General features: G+C 54.6%; 2 protein-coding genes across 7 annotated transcripts; both read right to left on the bottom strand.

Moving 5' to 3' along the window:
* Nucleotides 1-6,980: 6,980 nt before the first annotated feature.
* On the bottom strand, nucleotides 6,981-8,461 carry NRN1L (neuritin 1 like). 4 transcript variants are annotated; one of them, XM_065537512.1, is made up of 3 exons: nucleotides 8,210-8,461; nucleotides 7,495-7,627; nucleotides 6,981-7,375 (listed from the first exon to the last, which is right to left on the bottom strand). In XM_065537512.1, the coding sequence occupies exons 1-3, from the start codon at nucleotides 8,435-8,437 to the stop codon at nucleotides 7,116-7,118; spliced, it is 621 nt and encodes a 206-aa protein (XP_065393584.1). In that variant the 5' UTR covers nucleotides 8,438-8,461; the 3' UTR covers nucleotides 6,981-7,115. The 4 variants fall into 4 exon arrangements, with proteins under 4 accessions (XP_065393584.1, XP_065393585.1, XP_065393586.1 ...); XM_065537513.1 differs by having other exon boundaries at nucleotides 7,495-7,606; XM_065537514.1 differs by having other exon boundaries at nucleotides 7,495-7,633; nucleotides 8,359-8,461.
* Nucleotides 8,462-8,846: 385 nt separating this feature from the next.
* EDC4 (enhancer of mRNA decapping 4) lies at nucleotides 8,847-21,087 on the bottom strand. Of its 3 annotated transcripts, XM_065537497.1 has the most exons (30): nucleotides 20,804-21,087; nucleotides 17,850-17,949; nucleotides 17,586-17,742; nucleotides 17,087-17,198; nucleotides 16,715-16,814; nucleotides 16,273-16,462; nucleotides 16,023-16,170; nucleotides 15,834-15,938; nucleotides 15,406-15,515; nucleotides 15,238-15,321; nucleotides 15,050-15,145; nucleotides 14,842-14,944; nucleotides 14,544-14,724; nucleotides 14,373-14,445; nucleotides 14,179-14,270; nucleotides 13,908-14,095; nucleotides 13,711-13,832; nucleotides 13,466-13,619; nucleotides 12,685-13,118; nucleotides 12,495-12,599; nucleotides 12,258-12,410; nucleotides 12,142-12,178; nucleotides 11,830-12,007; nucleotides 11,566-11,721; nucleotides 11,347-11,462; nucleotides 10,747-10,912; nucleotides 10,476-10,662; nucleotides 10,164-10,383; nucleotides 9,615-9,778; nucleotides 8,847-9,392 (listed from the first exon to the last, which is right to left on the bottom strand). In XM_065537497.1, exons 3-30 carry the CDS (start codon nucleotides 17,618-17,620, stop codon nucleotides 9,200-9,202), a joined length of 4,002 nt encoding a protein of 1,333 aa, XP_065393569.1. In that variant the 5' UTR covers nucleotides 17,621-17,742; nucleotides 17,850-17,949; nucleotides 20,804-21,087; the 3' UTR covers nucleotides 8,847-9,199. The 3 variants fall into 3 exon arrangements, with proteins under 3 accessions (XP_065393569.1, XP_045238595.2, XP_065393568.1); XM_045382660.2 differs by lacking the exon at nucleotides 17,850-17,949; XM_065537496.1 differs by lacking the exon at nucleotides 17,850-17,949 and having other exon boundaries at nucleotides 11,566-12,007.
* Nucleotides 21,088-21,313: the final 226 nt, after the last annotated feature.

Genomic DNA, 21,313 nt, shown 5'->3' with positions numbered 1-21,313 from the left:
GTCGTGGCGTCATCACAGCGCGCAGCTGAACCCAAAACAAACCTACGGGGCGGGACGGGGCGGACTCTCACGAAGCTGGGCTACGCGGCTGGCGGATCTCCGAGCGTGGCCTGCCAATCAACCTGTTCGGGGCGGGGACAGGCACTCTCCTGAGCGGGTGGATCTATTTGTCGCTCAAATAAACTTGACCGCTGTCTGCCGGACAGATCCGTGATAGAAAAACGAGGGATCGCGGGAAATAAGGAGAAAGTTTCAAGTTTCTGGTTGGGGGAAAGGGGACTCTGTAGTGCTAGCTTGGGTAAACAATGCTTTCCAACAGAGGTTTCTGGAAGTGCCTCTGGAACTCCGCAAAGGATTGACTTAAATTTCATTAACAAAATATATTTTTTAAAACTGCAATTAGAATAATTTCAGAACTCCATGTGTTGAATTTGGCCTCTATCAAAGAAGAGGTGCAAATGGTTAACTTGTAGATTGGTGAAGTCAATCTTGGGCCAACTTCTGGACTCATGGTTATTTGTTGTTGTTAATTTAATTTATATCCCGAGTCTGAAAAGCAAGCGGATTTTTAAAAAATTGTTACCATTCACAATGACTTCTCTATAGGATCAGAACTGGTTCACTTTACAGTCAACCCAACTTGGAGGGGGAAAAATAGGTGCTGCAGATGGTAAGTGCATTGTAACCTCCATCCATCTTCCCCATTTCAGTGGCTCATGTATTCAAATCTTTATTGAGTATGTACTTTGCACATGGAACTGTCTTTGATTGACTGTATAAGCTAATGTTATACTTTAAACCTAAAAATAAATTAACACCAATAAAACATTGTCGTCGGCTGGGTGCAGTTGCTCACGCTTGTAATCCCTGCACTTTGGGAGGCTAAGGCAGGTGGATCACCTCAGGTCAGGAGTTTGAGACCAGTCTGACCAACAAGGTGAAACCCCGTCTCTACTAAAAATACAAAAATTATCCAGGCATGCCCAGTTAATTTTCTTATTTTTATTTTTAATTTTAATTTTTTTTTTTTGTTGAGATGGAGTCTCGCTCTGTCACCCAGGCTGGAGTGCAGTGGCGCAATCTCGGCTCACTGCAAGCTCTGTCTCCTGGGTTCATGCCATTCTCCTGCCTCAGCCTCCCGAGTAGCTGGAACTACAGGGGCCCACCACCACGCCTGGGTAATTTTTTATATTTTTAGTAGAGACAGGGTTTCACCGTGTTAGCCGAGATGGTCTCGATCTCCTGACCTCCTGATCCACCCACCTCAGCCTCCCAAAGTGCTGGGATTACAGGCGTGAGCCACCACGCTCAGTCCTTTTGTATTTTTAGTAGAGACAGGGTTTCACCATGTTGGCCAAGCTGGTCTCAAACTCCTAACCTCAGGCGATCTGCCCTCCTCGGCCTCCCAAAGTGCTGGGATTACAGGTGTGAGACACCACGCCCAGCCGTAGTAAGGCTTCATACAAGATTTCATTTAAAAAGAACAATGGTGGCCAGCACAGTGCCTCATGCCTGTAATCCTAGCACTTTTGGAGGCCCAGGTGGGCAGATCACCTGAGGTCAGGAGTTCGAGACCAGCCTGGCTAACATGGTTGAAACCCCATTGCTACCAAAAATACAAAAATTAGCTAGGTGTGGTGGCGGGCGCCTGTAATCCCAGCTACTTGGGAGGCTGAGGCAGGAGAATTGCTTGAACCCGGGAGGCAGAGGTTGTAGTGAACCGAGATCGCGCCATTGCATGCCAGCCTGGGCGACAAGAGTGAAACTCCGTCTCAAAAAAAAAAAAAAAAAAGTTAAAAAATTGTTTCCAAAAGTCTAGTGCAATAATTAAGGGTATAGACTTTGGGGCCAAACATACCTGGGATCAAATCCCAGCTCTGACACTTCCAGAGCTGTTTGACTTTTTTTTTTTTTTTTTTTTTTTTTTTGAGACGGAGTCTCGCTGTGTCTCCCAGGCTGGAGTGCAGTGGCGTGATCTCGGCTCACTGCAAGCTCCGCCTCCCGGGTTCACGCCATTCTCCCGCCTCAGCCTCCCAAGTAGCTGAGACTACAGGCGCCTGCCACCACGCCCGGCTAGTTTTTTTTGTATTTTTAGTAGAGATGGGGTTTCACCATGTTAGCCAGGATAGTCTCGATCTCCTGACCTCGTGATCCACCCGCCTCGGCCTCCCAAAGTGCTGGGATTACAGGCTTGAGCCACCGCGCCCGGCCAGCTGTTTGACTTTAAGCAAGACATCTGCCTCATTAGCCTCATTTTATTTTTTAAATTTTGGCCAGGTTGGTCTTGAACTCCTGACCTCAGGTGATCCACTGGCCTCAGCCTCCCAAAGTGCTGGGATTATAGGCGTGAGCTACTGCTCCCAGCCTTTTTTATTTTTTTAATAGAGACAGGGTCTTGCTCTGTCATCCAGGCTGGAGTGCGTGGCATCAATCAAAGCTCACTGTAACCTCGAACTCCTAGGCTCAAGGGATCCTTTGCCTCTGGAACAGGAATTAAAAGAAATTGAAGAATGTGTAAGCAGAAACTCAGTTGTATATAAGAAAATCCAATTCCCCCTGAGAAAGAGAAAGAGCTGGAGTCCTTTAAAAATTAACTGCCTGTTTTTCTGCGGCTAGTGAGCCTTATCTCTCCTCCTTTCCCAGGCATTGTGAAGACCCCGTTTCCCTAGCTGTGCAGTTGCAAGGTCACTAGACAGATAAACTCAAGTCGTAAAACATGCTTCTCCTTGAAAAGTAAGAAATGATGTAATGCGCCGGGCGCGGTGGCTCAAGCCTGTAATCCCAGCACTTTAGGAGGCTGAGACGGGCGGATCACAAGGTCAGGAGATCGAGACCATCCTGGCTAACACGGTGAAACCCCGTCTCTACTAAAAAATACAAAAAACTAGCCGGGCGAGGTGGCGGGCGCCTGTGGTCCCAGCTACTCCGGAGGCTGAGGCAGGAGAATGGCGTAAACCTGGGAGGCGGAGCTTGCAGTGAGCTGAGATCCGGCCACTGCACTCCAGCCTGGGCGACAGAGCCAGACTCAGTCTCAAAAAAAAAAAAAAAAAAAGAAATGATGTAATGCATGTCTCAATTAATTTAATAACGGGCTTTGTTTCTTCCTTCTGTAATATGCTTCCCCCTGCAAAGAGCTCCCCTGCCCCACAAAATGCTTAAAAGGTAACTTAACTCTTTGTTCAGGGCTCAGTCCTTCAGATTTTAATCCAACTGGGCCGGTGCACCTAAATAATTAATAAATATCCTCCTGAACCCCAGTAGTCTCTCTGATTCCTTAAAATCCCCCTATACCTCAGCCTCCCAAATAGCTAAGTCTACAGGCACGCACCACCATGCCTGACTTGCTTATTTATTTATGTATTTTGAGACGGAGTTTTGCTCGTTTTCCAGGCTGGAGTGCAATTGCATGATCTCAGCTCACTGCAACCTCTGCCTCCCGGGTTAAAGCGATTCTCCTGCCTCAGCTTCCCAAAGTGCTGGGATTACAGGTGTGAGCTATCGTGCCTGGCCTAATTTTGTACTTGTAGTAGAGAGAGGGTTTCTTCATGTTGGTTAGGCTGGTCTCGAACTCTCCTCAACCTCAGGTGACCTGCCAGCCTCAGCCTCCCAAAGTGCTGGGATTACAGGCCTGAGCCACCACGCCTGGCCTATTTGTTGACACAGGGCCTTAAGTGATCCTCCCACCTCAGCCTTCCAAGGTGCTGGGATTACAGGCATGGACCACTGCACTGGGCCATAAGCCTCATTTTTCTTTTTCTTTTTTTTTTTTTTTTTGAGATGGAGTTTCACTCTTGTTCAGGCTAGAGTGCAATGGCACGATCTTGCCTCACCATAACCTCTGCCTTCCAGGTTCAAGCAATTCTCCTGCCTCAGCCTCCTGAGTAGCTGAGATTACAGGCATGCACCACCACACCCAGCTAATTTTTTGTCTTTTTAGTAGAGACAGGGTTTCTCCATGTTAGTCAGACTGGTCTCGAACTCCCGACCTCAGGTGATCCACCTGCCTCGGCCTCCCAAAATGCAGGGCTTACAGGCATGAACCACCACGTGTGGCCCATGAGCCTCATTTTTCTTAGCTATATAAGGTTAGCTCCGTGCTTGTAATCTCAACACTTTGGGTGGCTGAGGGAGGAGGATCATTTGAGGCCAAGAGTTTGAGACCAGCCTGGGTGACATAATGAGACCCTGTCTCTGCCAAAATATAAAATTAGCTGGGTGTGATAGCACAGACCTATAGTCCTAGCTACACAAGAGGCTGAGGCTGGAGAATCGCTTGAGCCCAGGTCAAGGCTGCAGTGAGCCAGGATTGGGTTGCTGCACTCCAGCCTGAGTGACAGAATGAGACTTTGTCTCAAAAAATAAAATAAAGGCTGGGTGCGGTGGCTCACGCCTGTACTCCCAGCACTTTGGGAGGCCGAGGCGGGCGGATCACGAGGTCAGGAGATCGAGACCATCCTGACTAACACGGTGAAGCCCCGTCTCTACTAAAAACGCAAAAAATTAGCCGGACGCAGTGGCGGGCGCTTGTAGTCCCAGCTACTTGGGAGGCTGAGGCAGGAGAATGGCGTGAACACAGGAGGCGGAGCTTGCAGTGAGCCAAGATCGCGCCACTGCACTAACAGAGCGAGACTCCATCTCAAAAATAAATAAATAAATAAATAAAATAAAAATAAAATAAATAAATAAAATAAAATATAAGCGGGGGGGTCATAATCCTGACCTTACAGAGTTGTTGTGAGGGTTAAAAGTAATATGAATTCCAGGTTGATGGCACTCAGAAATCTACACAACACTCCTGTTTTACAGACATTCAGTGCATTAATTAACAAATATTTATTGAACCCTTACTGTGTGCTGGTTTGGGCTCTGGAGAAGAGCAGGAGGGAGGTCCTTAGGTGAAGAGATACATTAATGCAGAGGGGACTGGATTCAGGACATCCATCCCTCAGGCTCTCAGAACAATAAGGTACTCCTTGTCCACAGTGCTTCAAATGTGTGAAACACCATCACCATGATGCTCTGGCCTGGGCAGCTGTGCCCAGGGCCCAGCCAGCTTGGCTATCAGCCCACCCCTCTCCTCCAGCTCTAGGATAAAACACACAAAGCCCTTAAGCCCCTGGCCAGAGAGCAGATTCTTTCCCCCCTCCCCAAGCCCCACTCTATTCCATGGAAGAGTAGGGACTTAGCAAAAACCAGGGGAAAAGTAGGTCACAGCAGGAGGATAGTAATCTCCCTGATGGCTGGCCAGAACAGCCAGGCCCCTGCTCCTGGTCATCCAAGCCCAGCTCTGGAAGACTTCTGGGATATACAGCCCCAGCACCATCCTTCCTAGCAGTATGCCCAGGGTAAAGGTGCCACCCTAAAATGACACACCTCCACAGTGGGGTCATTCTCAGTCCAAGCTCTTGCTGACTGTAGCACTACCCATGCTGGACTTAAGAGCTCTATCTTTCATTCCACACCCTCCCACAAGTGCACCCTTTATATCCAGCCCTAGGATGGATGCTAGAGACACAACGAGGATTCTGACAAAAAGGACTTCCTGCCCTTGGGGAATCCACAGTGGGGAATTCTGACCTGTACCTAGACAATAACAAGCTAGTGCTATCAGTACTGAGGCAGAAGGGAATCCAGGAGCCGTGTGGACCTAGAGGAGCCTTCTGATTCAGCTTGTAGTCAGGGTTAGGGAATAGTTCCTAGAGGAGGTGATACTACAAGAGTGAGTCACTGCACCCGGCTGAGTTTTTCAATTTAGAAAGTAAAGAATAAGGCGGAACGTGGTGGCTCATGCCTGCAATCCCAGCACTTTGGGAGGCCAAGGGGGTCAGATCACCTGAGGTCAGGAGTTTGAGACCAGCCTGGCCAACATGGTGAAACCCATCTCTACTAATACAAAATTAGTTGGGCATGGTGGCAGGCACCTGTAATCCCAGCTACTAGGGAGGCCGAGGCAGGAGAACTACTTGAACCCAGGAGGTGGAGGTTGCAGTGAGCCAAGATTGCGCCACTGCATTCCAGCCTGGGTGACAAGAGCAAGACTCCATCTCAAAAAAAATAAATAAATAAAAATAAAGTGGAGGGAACGATAATTTAAGTCAATGAGGAGACTATGGCAGTTCCTCTATAAACCGTGGGGTGATGGCTTGGAATAGGATCCTGACAGTGGTGGGAGAAGGCTGATCAGAAGAAGGTCCCACCCCCAGAAGGCTTCCTCCTTCCTCAGATTCTGCCTAGCTGATTTTGCTCTTCCTTTCCACCGGTATGAAGAGGGGCTCCTCGCACACCACATGCTGTCATTCCACGGCTTCCAGAAAGCCTTCTGCAGTTGTTTTGACAACACACCGCCTACCTCTTCTCAAAGAACAAGGTTGTGGAGAGCAGAGGCCAGAGGAACCCTTACAGTAACCCCAGTTTTTGCCACTTCAGGTCATATCAGGGGCTTGAATGTGGACTTCAACAGAGGCTCCCCACCTTCTAGAACAGGCCTCCTTCAGACAGACCAGAAAGCCAGAGGAAGGGACTGAGCACACAGTCTGTGCTGTGCCTTGAAGGCTGAGGTGACAGGCAGAGAGAGGAGGAGGTGAAATGGTCAGGAGCCCAGAGGCTGGGGAGGGGGTGGAGCTGAGATCAAGGGCACTTCACCAGCTCACCTGGCCCCCAGGGGCCGGGATAGAAGGGGTAGGCAGTGCTAGGAGTGCAGGGCTGAGACCCCGCCCTCCCGACCCCAAGCCAGCATAGGAAAGTAGAGGAAGACTGTGCATTCCGGCAGATCTCTGGTCTCCACTGGAGGAGCTCTTGGGACCTGCACGAAATGGAAAGCTTTGCGCTGCCACTGGGAAACCAGTGTTCGTAAGGAGGAAGATTGAGTCCCTTGTGGTGGCCCTCAGCCCCGCCCATTCCATCCAAGCAAAGGATCAGTTTCTGGGAGTCCCTGGCCCCAGCCAAGCAAGGCCGCAGCCAGGAGAAAGGAAGGAGCTTAGTACAAATATAAATACCTTTAATGAAAAGCCCTGCTGCGCTCTGCAGGGCCTGGACAACCACCGCCAGGGCAGGGCTGGAGGCACAGGCACTGCCACCTGACCTGATAGGCTAGGCCAGAGGCCCCAGGAGGTAGGTCAGAGCCAGAGCAGCCGCCAGCAGTGGGGGCGCAGGGGCCATGGGGAGTGCAGGTGCTGCAGCTGGCAGTGTCTCCTGGTTGGTTTCGGAGCCTGTACCGCGCTCCCGAACATGCACCGGGGCGCTGCACAGAGTGTGCAAGTTATTCGGATGGGGGGCCCGGCGAGCTTCTTGCTGTAGTGATTCCCACACTGCAGCTGCCTCCTCCGGACAGCCCAACAGGACCCGAGAGGCACAGGCATGGAAGTCATTCCAAGATCTGTTAAGGGAGTGGGATTAGGGGGATTAGGTGAGGCAAGGAGATTTTGGTTTGGGAAATAAAATGTTCAGTCCCCAATGGTGGCACAGGTTGGGCCACTGCCTCGCACCCGCTGGTACCTGCAGATGGTCTCCAGCTCGCCTCCGCGGCCCATGCCGTCCCCCAAGCGGATGAGACACTCGGCGAAGCCCTGGTATATGGTGTCACAGCGGTTTGGGCCCACTGCAGCTGCTGCCAGGGGAGGTACAAGGACTAGAACTGGGGTGGGGGTGGGGGAATGGTAGATAGGATGAGCCAGGCCCGTCCCCCAGCCCCCAGGGGCTTGTTTACCTGGGAGCACTCTGGGGATGTGACTCAGCGGAAAAAGGGTGCCCTAAGGAACTAAAGGGCAAATCTGGGGATTACCTACCCAGGCTCCCTTCAAGGTAAGACCCAGACTGGGATTTGCACAGGGGGAGGGGATGCTGTGTCCCCCAAATCAGCTCTTCCTCTGAGCTTCTGGGGCCCCAGGTGGGATGAGGAGGGTTCACGTGAAGGAATCAGGATAGGGTGGAGGGGAGGGTGGTCCAGAGGCCCGGGACTAGAAACAAGTGCATCTCTCTGCGGTTTAGACAAGCTTTGCTTGGCCCTCCAAACTCTCTCTAAAGATAGGTATTTTTGGAGAGACAGGGCAGGATGCAGAGGTATTGGGATCCAGGCCAGACCCTCAGAGAGGACTTAGGGATCCTATGACCGATCTATAAGTCCTGCCATTGGCATGTCTCCCTTTATCATAAGAGGGGATGCAAATTTTGGAGTCCTTCCCCCATAACTAGGGCTGTTTGTGCCTCTCACCTTCTGTCCTGAAGTCACCAGCACACCTTCCTGGAGCCCTTGCAACTCTTCTCCACCCTGGTGCCCAGTGTTCCCACACACCCTATGCCCAGTCTGGCCTGGCTGGGCAAGAAGGGGGTGTGGCCCGGGCCCCGGACGCCCGCACTCACCGAGGGGCAGCAACAGCAACGGCCTCAGGGCACGGGGTGGTTGCCAGCAGCAGCGGCAGCGGCAGTGGCAGCGGCGCATCGTCCCTGGCTGAGAGCCTAGTGCGAGAGCTAGCAGCTTGGAGCGCAGCCCGTCCGCCCAGCCCCCGGAGGGAGGGACGGTGATTGGATGGAAGCCGGGGGTGGGGCTCCGAACCCAGCCGGCGGCTCCACCTCCAACACCCAAATGGAAAAAGGAGCGAGAAGGGACCTCAGAGAGCAGAAATTCCCAGGAGCACAGGCTGGTGCTGAGCAGGCCCCTGGACCCTCACCCCATAAAAGGAGGGAGAAGGGAGATCTGGGAAGGCAGTTGGAGCAGATGAGTGGGTAACCCCGCCCCTTGGCTGGGTTGGCCTAGACAGAGCTCCACAGGGAAGAGAGGGGCAGGGAAGGAACAGAGGGCAGTTATGAGAGTCACACCAAAGACAAACCAAAAGCACACACATACTCCATTTTATTCCAAAAGCATTTAATTGAATTTCTCAACATTTTTCAAAAACAAAAAGATCCAAATTAGAGGTAAAAAGGAACATGGAAAAATTCCACTCAAGTGGTGTCACGATCTCAGGGTCATGCTCCAGGCATGGCAAAACCCAAGCAGGCACAATACCTGCCCTGGACCCAGCCTAAACCTTCTGACTACCACACCCTGTAGACCACGGCCAGTGCTCCCTGCTCCCTGACCCCCAAACACCCCAGAGATGGGGGCCTGAGCAGGTAAAGGCCAGCCGTGACCCTGCCTCGGCCTAGGCCTGTCTGATGGCCTTCAGTGCCATCCCACCCCTGGGCAAGGCAGGCTTAGCAGCTAAGGGAGGCTGGGGGTCACAAGACCATGCAGCATGAGGCTGAGACGCCGGGCTGCTTTGCCAAGTGAGTTGTGTGGCTCAGCCTGCAGGAACTGAAAAAGCTTTTGGCGCACCTGGGCCATAACGGAGCCCATGTGGTCCCGAGTGATGGGGTCACTGTGGTCCAGATGCATCACGGCCTCTTCCAGGTAGCTGGGGATGGGGGAAAGGACAGGCTACAGGTGGGCACCAGCAGATGGGAGCGCCCCCTGGTGGCACTGAAGCCCAGAGGAAACCCTCTGGGTGAGGGCAGAGAGGATTGGTGGAGAAAATTAGGGAGAGGATTCAGGCAGAAGTGGGTGTCAGATTCAAACTGCTCGCTCCCACTCCCCCACTCCCCAGTTCATCTCCCCATTCCTGGCTGCCCCCACTTACCTGAGCTTGAGGTCAGTTCGAGTGCCAAGGTCAGATGCCAGCTGCTGGATGAGGGAAAGGAGCACAGGCTGAGAGAGTGGGCAGGGTGGCTGCCCAAAAACCTGGGCTGGGTCTACAGTTTCACACACATACAGCACCAGGTTCAGGTCAGCAGCTGTCAGTGCCTGGAGGAGAAAAAAAGAGCAGTGTTTATAGCAAATATCAGGATGGAATGTCTGTTTATCTGAACTGTGTGGCCTGAGGGAGGAAGACAACGGGGTGCGCTAGTGAGGGCTCCAGAGGGACTCAGAGAGAGCCCCGCAGAGTTGTATAGTTACCCTAGGGGATTGGGAAATGGTTCCTGAGAAGGGTAGTTGTAAAGCAAGGTGGGCTAGGTGGGAAGAAGGGGGTCCAGGAAGAGGAAGCAGCAGGGACAATGGCCTCGAGGCCAAAGGGAACCAAGAACAGTCTGCTGGGACCAGAAGGTGCAAAGCTGGTGGGTGGAATGTATGGTGTGTGGGCCTTGTCAAGAGACACGTGACCCTTACCAGGGCCTAACGCCTATCATACCTGCTGGAAGGCCTGATTGAGGTGGCCCTGCTGCAGCAGCTGCAGGATATGGGCTTGCTGGGCCTGGCAGTCAAGGTGGGCAGAGGGGACAGGTGTGCCAGCAGCTGAGCGCATGGCCTGCATGATGCTGGAGGTGACGGCGGCCTGCTGCTCCTTGAGCGCCACACTCACCTCACCCTTAACGATGCGCTGTACCTGTGCTAAAATGGACTCCTGAAGGCTGCAAAGGGAAGTGAGTGAGGTGAAGTGAACAGGGAGCCCAGTCTGGCCTTTCTCAAGCCCACCACCTTGCCCAGTACTCTGCCCACACACCTGCCCACAGCCACATGCAGCTGGTGCTGCACCTCAGCCCGAACACTGCTGGCCACGGTGGCTGCCATCTGCTCAGTGGCACTCTGCAGTGTGCTGACCAGGCCCCGCAGCTGGGCCAGCACAGGCTCCCTGGCCTCCTGTTCCCGTGCCTTCCGGCTCTTCATGTGGCTTTCTAGCTGCTGCAAGTCTGAGGGGTGACCACAGGGACTATAAGAGGAACAGAAGGAAAGAGGATAACCGCTCCCACCTTGGGCCATATGACCCCACTCACATTCCTGTGTCCCCAGTCGGAAGCTATCATTGATTTGCTGGAACATGGCCTGGCAGCTCTTCTCAAAGGCTGGCAGCACCACACTCTGGAAGGCTTCCCGGTAGGCTGCCTGCATCGGCCCCTGTAATGTGTCTGCAGCTGCTCGGGCGATGGCATCAGTCAAGTTCTGGGGTTAGAAGAGGGGGCCAAGTTGAAAACCTGAGCCTGCTGGGCGCAGTGGCTCACACCTGTAATCCTAGCACTTTGGGAGGCCGAGGCGGGCGGATCATGAGATCAGGAGATCGAGATCACCCTGGCCAACATGGTGAAATCCTGTCTCCACTAAAAATACAAAAATTAGCTGGGTGTGGTGGCGCGCGCCTGTATCCCCAGCTACTTGGCAGGCTGAGGCAGGAGAATCACTTGAACCCGGAAGGCAGAGGTTGCAGTGAGCTGAGATTGCACCATTGCACTCCAGCCTGGGAGGCAGAGTGAGACTCCATCTCAAAAAAAAAAACAAAAACAAAACAAAAAAAAAGAAAACCTGAAAACCTGAGCCCAACCTGGCCTGACTAGGCCCAGGAACCACCACCTCCACCCACATCTTGGGCCCTATAGCACCTTGGACTTGAGCAGCTTGGAGATGTTCTCTTTCATGCTGCCCTCCACAGCTGTGAGCTTGGTAGCCACTGAGTTGCTCAGTTGGCCTGCCATAGGCTCCAGACTCCTTGAGACACCTGGCAGAGTGGAAGAGGGGGAGGTGGAGCCATGAGAAGAAGCTTGACAGGTACCCCCACTTCCACCTGAACCACCCAAAAGGAATCTGCATGCAAAACTCACATGGAGGGACTGTCTTCTTGATCTCATCCCTTATGCTGCGCTCTAGCCGCCCAGCTACAGCTGAAGACAGTGCTTGGGACAACTGTTGTGTCAGCTGCTCCTGCAGCTGCCCTCCCCGCTGCTGCCCCTCAGCCAGTGCTCGCTCCAGCCGCCGCTCTACGCCGTAGCTAAGGAACAGGCCTGGAGCAGGTCGTGTACTCCTTCCCAGGCCAAGAATGCTGCCCCCATCCCTATGCCATGTTGTGCTACCAGTCTCAAGGATACGCTCCTGCTCGTGCCGGGTCTCAAGGGCACGTTCTACGTGGCCTGTAACCGTGCTCTGCAGGCCTTCGAGTTGGGTACACAGACGCTGCAGCAGCTCTTCTTGGCTGTGCCGCAGCTCTGCCAGCTCTCTCTGCTGTTGCCAAATTAGGGCTGGCCAGTCCTCAGGGGGCTCTGGCACCTGTCAATAGCACTGACAGTCACATGATGCCTGCCCCACCCATCCCCACACACCAGACCAGGGAATGGCCCAGAGCCCTTCTCCACCCCCGCAGGGTGAAGTTCCACAAGTACAAAGTGGGCTCGTTCACTTACCTGGTGCTCTGTGAGCCGGGATCCCATGGCTGCATCCCTGCCATAGGTGAAAAGCACCTCAGGCTACGTCAGGCAGCCTGGAGACCACCCTCTCCCTCCCTAGGATTCCTCCCTACCCATCATCCTTCTTGCTTTTCCTTTTGAGCTTGGGTGAGGTTCGAGGGGATCCCTTGGTCTTCCAGTCCTTGGCAGGCAGCCGTGGAGCAGGAACTTTGGTGCCAAAGCCTCCTGAAGCAGAGGCAAGACTGGCCACCTCATCATCATGGTCACTGTGGGAAGGGGAAGGAGGAGTAAGCCTCTGCCCACTTGCTGCCCATCCCCCCATGAGGACAATGGTGTAGAGTGGCACCCACCTTTGCTCAGCACTGGCATCCTGACTGTCACGTTGCTGCAGCAGGTGATATGGTGGTCGGTGGAAGGCCAGGCTCTTGTGCTTTTCCTGAAGGCCATTCCTGGGGCTGGAAGGACAGGCCAACTCAGCAGAGGATGAATCTATCTGAAGTCCCTCCTGCTAACACACTTTTCCCCTCCCAAGCTCCTCACCTTTCTGCCAGGGTGCTGCAGGTCTCACGAGTAATGTCAGGTGCTGTGGGCCAAACCTGACTGTCAGGAGTCGAGGCCTCCTGGGTCAAGGCTGCCTCCAGGAGGGAGGGGGTACTATGCCGATCTCCGTCCCCAGGGCCTCCATCAAGGCCAAGCTGGGGGCCGAGCTCGGGCCCTGGCCGGGGCCGTGGGGACAGTAGGTGCAGTGCTGAGGCGGCTGAAGCCATACTGTCTGGCTCAAGGCCCTCTGGTGCAGAGGAGCCAAAACCACGGGACAGGGCCTCAGATGCAATCTCAGGGATGTCCTGGGACAGGGCAGTGGAAGCTGAGGAGATGACATCAGGGGAACGGGTGCGGCTAGGGGAGGCTTGGGGTAGCCCCAGGGGCTCCACTTCCTGCAGCTCCAGGGACAGTGCAGAGGCGGCAGTAGGCACCTGAGGTGGGCCAAAGATGGAGGCTTAAGTGACAGGAGGTGAGGCAGGGATGGGGGCACAGACATGAAGCATTAGTATTAGTAGTAATGAGAGACGGGGCAGCAGAGTCAAAAGGTCAAGTGGGGATACAGGTCAAAAACGAGGCCACAGCCCAGAAGAGGAGGTGGGGGCAGGGAGGCTGAGAAGACACCCACCAAGAAACACAGGAGGGTGAAATGACCTCAGGGAAACATGGACCATGTTGGGTAGAGCAGGATCAGCAGCAGGGGGGTCGGGAGGAACCCACCACCTACCTTCCCTGCTGCCGCCCACCTGCTCCCACTTCACACACACACCCATTCACACACCTGGCCCGGCCCCTTGGGAGTCAGTTTGTCGGCTGGGGCTGGGAGCAGACCGGGCAGGAGGCCGCGTGGGCTTGCCTGCAGGCTGCCGCTGCTGCTCACTGTCAGGCTGCCATCCAGCTGCAGCTTGGGGCTCAAAGTCAGCTCCTCAGGTGGCCTGGTAGGGGAAGCTTGAGGTGTCAGCAGCCAGAGCCTGGCATCATCTGGTACCAGCCCCTGCCATCCTCCATCTCTGACCCTTGCCTCACCTAGTCAAGGAGGGGTCCACAGCTGAGGTGCTGCTCATGGCAGACACAGCTGTAAGGGAGCTGCTGCTGCTGCTGCTGCTGCTGCTGCTACCACTGCTGCTGCTGCTGGGAGAGGCAGTGATCTGGGGAGATGCAGGGAATAAGACCTGTGGCCTATGGCTGAGGCATTCCCAGGTCCCCCTACCTTGGGAGAGTACCTGCTGCAAGGAGGCGCTAGGTGTCATGAAGGCGTCAGGTGTCATCAACTTGGGCTTGGTCTCACTGCTCAGACTGAGGAAGTTGGCAGGTGCAGGCAGCTCCACGATTCGTCGGAGGTCAGGCTGGGAGCCGTGAGCGGCTGACCCCAGGCCCTCGGAGCCCAGTTCGGGCCGAGACTCTCCAAATGCTGCAGGGGAAGTTGCCACTTGAGTCAGATCTCAGACCCTGGTCAGTCCAACTTACCCTACTTCTCTCTCACGCCCTACTCACTAAAGTCCTCGTGGGCAGTGTGGGTGGGGAGTGGGGCCACCACATCAGGGTTCAGCTGTGGCTGGAAGCGGATCTGCACATCTTGCAGTGCCCTGCAGGAAAAGAAGGGGGAGAATAAAGTGCTCCAAGGGCAAGGATCAGTAGAGTGGAGACAGACACAGACAGGGCACTGATGGGCCTCCCCACTCACTCACTTAGTATGCACACAAAAGAGCTTGATGAGCACACCAGCTGCAGACTCCATGGCACCAGCTCCATGGGTACCATCTGAAAGGATAGTGTGGATGATGAAGCCCCTGGCCCTCTCTGTGCCTCCACACCCCCTAGATATATGGACACATAGCTCTGACCCTGGGGCAGCTCACCAGCACCCAGGCTGTCATTTTCCTCCTCGGCAGGCAGCACCTCAGTGTGCCGTAGCCGGCAGCGACTCACAACCTGGATACCGAAGCTCAGCACAGGGTGGGTGAGCAGGAACTCCGAGATGGAGCTGAAGCAGGCATGGCCCTCCTCCTGGTTCTGCAGCAGCTCCATCACATAGAGGACCTGCACAGGCAGAACGTTCCTAGCTGAGCTCAGAGGCTAAGGGCTGCAATGCGCCACCTGCCCCCCGGCCTTCCTCTATAATCCCAGCTCTGCCCAGGGTACCCCATGGCAGCCTACCTTCCGTTGCACATCGCTGAGAATCAGGTATTCTGCTGAGAGGTCCAAGCAAACCTTGAGGCTAGGGGGCACACTCACTGAGCTGAAGATATCTGGGGAGAAGCTAGAGAGCCACAAAGCAGAGTGAATGAGGCTGAGAACTGAAGGAAGCCACATTCCCAACCCTGCTGCCCCTGCCCAGTCCCCCAGCCTTCCAACTACTCCTTACCGAATAGTCTGCAGGCAGGTCCAGGACACCGTACACCACATCTTTAGCTCTCGGTTCTGGTCAGCACCAGTAATAAGGAACCTCCAGAAAGGGACACTGCAAGGCAACAAGGCACTGACTGGCTGGCTGGGCCGCCTGCTGGGAGCCATGGTCCAGCCCACCACCCACTAGGCTGCCCACTCACTCACTCAGGGTCTTGTTTCTTATGGTTGTCACAGAACAGGAGGCAGGAGAGGGGCCGCCCATCATGAGGCTTCCACTCGTGCAGACACCTGCAGGTAGGCAGATGAGGGGCCTGAGTGAGCAGTCCGGTCGGCTACCTCGGGAGGATCCTGGTCCCTGAGGCCCTGCCTTACCTTGGCTCATCTTGCCCCTCAATGTAGATCTGCCAGAACTTGACATAGCCATCATGGCTCGCAGTAGCCAGCACAGTCCCATCAGGGGAGAGGGCTCCTTCACTGAGGCACTAGAAAGAACCCAAAAAGCTTTGCTGACTAGAGGTGAGAACAAGTCCCTCCCAAGTGAGGATGGTAATGAGCTGGACTGACTCATGGTGGGACTGGCATGCTTGTGTGACTGACTGAATGAACAGGGTCCCTAGAGAAGGCCAGACCTGCAGGGTGCTGTGAGGTAAGGAGAAAACTGCACAGGCAAGGGCCACTTTGAGCTCAGAGTCCCCATGGACAGAATGCTAGTAAAGCTGCCCGGACAGCTGTGGATATAGGGAACAGAGGACGGATATGAGGAAAGAGAGGGCAGGGGAGGCAGGCAGTCACAGGCTTACCGTGCTATGACCTTTTACCACAATGAAGCCCTGCTTGATCTGGCTGACATCCACAGGCCAAGTGCTGTGGCTGGAGCGGAGCATGTCCAGGTCCCACACCTCAGCCTGGAAGGCACAGAGAGGTGAGTGTGCAGCCCATCCCCACACTATGGCTTCTCTGGCGCCTCCTCGCCATGCCAGCCCCCTCACCCGGTCTTCATGCAGCAGGGCCACCGTCGGGCTGCTCTCCTCACAGCAGTCCTCGCTCTCCTCAGGGATGAAGGGGCACCAGATGATCCTGCGAAAGTGGTTCAGTGGCGTGCCCTCTGGCTGCCGGATATGGACCAAGATCTCTTCTCTGAGCAGGGTGTTAAGGGCTAGATAGGTGAATGAAGAGGCATGACACCCCAGCTCCGCCCACCCTTCTTCAGTCCCACCACCCACGGGAAGGAATGGATACTGAATTTTGCCATTAACCAGAGCCAAGCGCCACACGAACAGGTTGCCTGCCTCATCCAGGCAGGCCAGCTGTGGAGAGTTGAGGTGTGCAAAAGCCAGATCAGCCACACTGCCTGTGAAGCCCTTGAGCAAGGTCCGCTCCGAAGTGCTGACACTGATCACCCGCACCATGGCGGAGCCATTGTTGGCAGCTGGAATCAGGAGAGCAGTGGACCATGAGTACACATCCAGGCTCAGGCAGCAGCAGAGAAGCGCTGCCCCTGTCTGTCTCCTGCCACCACCATAGTCGCAAGCTTGGTTTTCCCACCCAGCTCCCCAAGAGGCAGCATGGACAAACCTTCCATTGTACCCCTAAGGCCTGAGTGGCCTGATGTTGGAACTGGCTCTGTTGGACGTCCAGCATAGGAGGAAGGACGTCCTTCCTCCCCACTGTCTTTACTCACCCCGAATGGCATAGGCCAAGAAGGAGTTAGACACAGCAATCAGGTTGCCATAGTAGTACTTCTGCTCCCAGTCATACTTGGCGACAGGCTGAATTTTCACCTGAGAACCCAGGGTAAGAAAAGTCATGGAACTTCCCTAGAGCCTAGGTGGCCCCCAACATCCCTGGGGATGGGAGAGGACACAGATGCAAGTCCAGCTACCCACTGTTACCTCCTGGAGCCAGACTCCCACAGAGGCTTGGCACCCAGCCCTGGCTTCCTGAAACTGGGAAAGTGTCAAGGTGGCCCCACAGGAACTGGCAGCATGAGGGAGACCGGAAAGGCTGGGTGTGCCCCTATACATTATATATGCCACAGCATCCTAGTACCTACCTTGTTGCTTCCCCGGGCCTTGCTTGAAATGCTAGAGTCACTGCTGGCCACAATCTCCACCTCCTTGGCCAAAATCCCAATGCAGGTGGAGCTATCATCTCCTGAGAGACAGCTGTGGGGAAGAGTGCAAAAACTTTGTCTCTTGTTCACCCAAAGGCTCAATGGGCAGGGACGGGAGGAAGCGAGGACATAGCCAGCCTGGTAAAGGTATCTAGTCCAATGTCAGCTTTGCCTGGTACACTGGCCCCAGACCCACAGCTCCGCTTGCTCACCTCCTTCCTTGGGAATGAGTCTACTTTCATTTTAAACCAGGTATCCAGGCCAAACCCTTGAGCTTGTCCTTGCCTCTCATCCTAGTGCAAGCTCAAGCCCCATCCCAGGTCATCTAGAGAGGAAGCAGCAGAGGCCGCTGGCCCTGCTCACTCCCCATCTCATGGCTTCAGCTAGGAAGACACCCCAAACACACCATCACCACCATTGTCGTCTCCTAGGTACTCACATGACCTGCTTCTCTTGCAGGTTAATGGGTGGCATGGTCCGAAGACCAGTCTTGTTTGTTGAGGTACCATCACCTGAGCAGAGCGGGTCTGGGACCAGAAGCCCATTGAGGTCCCCATTGTAGGCACTGGATGGCCGTGGGCTCTCTGCACTGGGGCCTGGGGACAGAGAGGGTCACTCTGATAAGGTTGCTCGACCTGCCCACAAGCTTCTCCCCTTGCAGAATTTCCTTCAAGAACTATGAGGTGTTCTAGGAACACTCAACTGAGCAAAGCATGTCCATGAGGAGGAGGGCCCTGTGTTCATCTCTCGTTCCATAAACGCTGACGTATGCAGGACCAAGGATGAGCATGAGGCTCTTCTGCCTGGGGGAGGGGTACAAGCCATCAAGGACCCTTTGAGGCCAGTTAATACTCAGGCCTGGGTTACTACAGAACTCTGTGGACTCTGAGTGAGGGCATAGGAACGGTCAGGAAAGACTTTATACAGCAGTTAGTGTGGCCAGAACACACAAACACAGGAAGGATGGAGGGAAAACAAAGCTGCAGAGGCATCAGGTATGATGCTGTGGCACTTAGACTCTTCCCTGTGGGCCATGAGAACCATAAAGAGTTTCAAAGGGGAAGGTGACGCGGTCAGTTCTGGCCAGTGGGATGATTAAGATAGCAGGCAGAATGGTTGAGAATCTGGGTGAGAGAGATCACGGCCTAGACCAATGTAGTGTCAAGATCTGGAGAGAAGATGGGCTCCTAAGGCATGGAAGGGCACTGGTAAGATGTGGAAGGGGCTGCCCCACACAGAAATGGCTCCGAAGAAGCTATCTTGGGCAAGTAAACACAGAATGCAGGGACATAAAGGAGCTGGACCAAAAGGAGAGAAACTATGGGACAGAGTGTGGAGTAACGAAAGACAGCATTTCAGTTCTTTGCAACTGGCTGGGTTTCAAACACTCTCGTAGGCTCAGACACCATTTCCAAAATCCCCAAATGGCAAGGAGCCTAGGGCTCCACATTCAGGAACATAGCAAGTTTCCAGTCACAACAGTCTTTCGGTTCTTTTGGCGCGATCCTGGCTCACTGCAACCTCCACCCTCTGGGTTCAAGCAGTTCTCCTGCACCAGCCTCCCAAGTAGCTGGGATTACAGCTCAGCTAATTTTTTTTTTTTTAGATGGAGTCTCGCTCTGTTGCCCAGGCTAGAGTGCAGTGGCATGATCTCAGCTCACAGCAACCTCCGCCTCCCAGGTTCAAGGGATTCTCCTGCCTCAGCCTCCCAAGTAGCTGGGACTACAGGCACGTGCCACCATGCCCGGCTACTTTTTTTTTATTTTTAGTAGAGATGGGGTTTCACCATCTTGACCAGGCTGGTCTCGAACTCCTGACCTTGTGATCCACGCACCTCGGCCTCCCAAAGTGCTGGGATTACAGGCGTGAGCCACCATACCCAGCTTTTTTTTTCTTTGGAGTCTTGCTCTGTCGCCCAGGCTGGAATGCAGTGGCGCGATCTTGGCTCACTGCAAGCTCCGCCTCCCAGGTTCACACCATTCTTCTGCCTCAGCCTCCCGAGCAGCTGGGACTACAGGTGCCCGCCACCATGCCCAGCTAATTTTTTGTATGTTTAGTAGAGATGGGGTTTCACCGAGTTAGCCAGGATGGTCTCGATCTCATGACCTTGTGATCCGCCCACCTCGGCCTCCCAAAGTGTTGAGATTACAGGCGTGAGCCACTGTGCCCGGCCAATTTTTATATTTTTAGTAGAGACGAGGTTTCACCATGTTGGGAAACCATGTTGGCCAGGCTGGTCTCGAACTTCTGGCCTCAAGCAATCTACCCACCTCGGCCTCCCAAAGTGCTGGGATTATAGGCGGGAGACACCACACCCAGCCCTCAACAGTCTGAGTTCTGACCTGGTCCTCCAGTGAGAGGAAACAAGAAAGAGCTGCTTGGCAAACAAGGGAATCAAGTGCCAATCAATAAACAAAGGAATTATAAGGAAAGCCTGCAGGCCACTTCATTCGGATCAGAGCCACTTTAGCTGTTCAGTGACAAGCTGACCACTCTTCCTTCCATGAAGGGTACCATGAGGACAACCAAAAAGCAGGCCCAGGCTGTACATGGTTGGCCATGCCAGGCTCTACCAAATATCTGCAGAGTCTAGTCTGCAAAGCAGCTGAGCAGCAGAAGAGGTCCACGCCCAACTCATGAGTGAAGAGGGCACACACTCCAGGCCTGGCACAAAGGCCCCAGTGGTCTCAGGCAGCAGATGGATTTTCTGAAAGTAGGGGTTAGCTGAATCCACCCCTAGTGAGCACCAGTGCCTGCTTCCAAAAGCAGCCAGTCTGGGCCTCCCAGCAGGTGTAAGAACAAGATCTGAGGAAACATCAGTCCTCCACTGTACACCCACACCATCATCACCGGCCACTTCAGAGATCCCTAAACCTGTCAGTAAACTAGTGCCTCCACACGTGCTATTTCCTTTTCCTAATAGGTGGCGTCTACATACATGCCTTGGGTGCCTTTCCTGACACCCAAGACCCTGTTCACATTACCAGACCTAGCCCACTCTCCCCTCTCAGACCTGCACTCTGCACTCATCAGCCTCCACCCTTCCCATGCCCATCACAGTATCGAGACACTCCTCTCTTTCAATGACAACAGTATATTACAACCCTGTTAGCTGTGTCTTGGGGAATCTTTGGGGGCAAGATTAGTTCTGAGGTATCATTAAGAGCCAAAGAGAAATATGAATGAATGGGAACAAATTAGGGCTTGGAGATATTTGTAGCCTAATTCAGTCAGGGTGGTGCGGTCTGTGGTTTGCCTTCATCCCAGAAAGAACACGGAATTGAGGCTGGACACCTTCCTCCTGGAAATCAGTTTCAGAACGGGAGGCCTGGAGTCTTCATTCCAGAGAGAAGGGCAAGTTATGGCGGGGACCGGCGGCTCTTCAGCATCGCGCTTAAGCCTAGGCCCAGAATTCCATATACGGAGCCCAGACCAGGCCTCTGAACCATGGCGAAAGGGAAGAGAAGCTAGGCCAGTCCCAGGAACACTAGAGACCTGGGGTCAGGAAACGAGGGGCGCAGTCAATCCCCGTCCACCCTTACCCGCCAGGAGGATCCAAAGCTGCTCCTAAGGGAGCTGCGGGCCCCAAAGGCGGTTCAGACGCGCGCCGCCCTTTTGTCAGCTCGCCTGGGGCCCACCCCCGCAACCCCCGCTCACCGCCCGTGGGTCGGTCCAGCTTGAGGATGTCCCGCAGGTGCTGCGTGGCGTCCTCGATATCGATGCTCGCGCAGGAGGCCATGAGCCCAGCGGCGGGCGCCCCGCCCGCACCGCGTTCGTTCCGCCGCCGCCGCGCACCACCCACCCTCGCCCACCCGCGACGGGGCGAGACAGCAGGACGCCGGTCACTACACTCAGTCCACCCGCAGTTCGCAAACCACCGCCCGCGCAGCGTCCCCGAGCCCCGCCAACACCACCAACCGCCTCCACTTCCGGCCCCCACTAGCCGAGGCTCCCGGAACCTGTCAGGGACGGAGAAGAAAGGTTCCGGGCTGGGGGCGGAAGCCTAAACCCTTCCCGCAGCCCGTCCCCTTCGGCGGCCCCGCCCCTGTGCCCGCGAGGTCAGGGAAGTTCCACAGGGATGAGGTAAACGTCCACACACTGGGCCACCCAGAACCCTACTCGACTCAGAAGCCGCCAGGTCCCTGCCCACTCCCAGAGCATGGCTCC

This window comes from Macaca fascicularis, chromosome 20, assembly GCF_037993035.2.
Source record: "Macaca fascicularis isolate 582-1 chromosome 20, T2T-MFA8v1.1".
NCBI lineage: Eukaryota > Metazoa > Chordata > Mammalia > Primates > Cercopithecidae > Macaca > Macaca fascicularis.
This window is presented reverse-complemented; position numbering and strand designations above follow the sequence as displayed.

Excerpts from the sequence above, each read along its gene's own strand:
- EDC4 (XM_065537496.1), bottom strand. The coding sequence starts at position 20,885 with ATGGCCTCCTGCGCGAGCATCGATATCGAGGACGCCACGCAGCACCTG. Across the intron at positions 16,171-16,272 it reads CTGGTTAATGGCAAAATTCA|AGAAGAGATCTTGGTCCATA; the intron begins GTATCCATTCCT and ends CACCCTGCTCAG. Across the intron at positions 14,446-14,543 it reads AAATGACAGCCTGGGTGCTG|ATGGTACCCATGGAGCTGGT; the intron begins GTGAGCTGCCCC and ends CTATCCTTTCAG.
- NRN1L (XM_065537512.1), bottom strand. The coding sequence starts at position 8,437 with ATGCGCCGCTGCCACTGCCGCTGCCGCTGCTGCTGGCAACCACCCCGT. Across the intron at positions 7,628-8,209 it reads TGGTGACTTCAGGACAGAAG|TCCTTGTACCTCCCCTGGCA; the intron begins GTGAGAGGCACA and ends CCCCAGTTCTAG. Across the intron at positions 7,376-7,494 it reads GAGCTGGAGACCATCTGCAG|ATCTTGGAATGACTTCCATG; the intron begins GTACCAGCGGGT and ends CTCCCTTAACAG.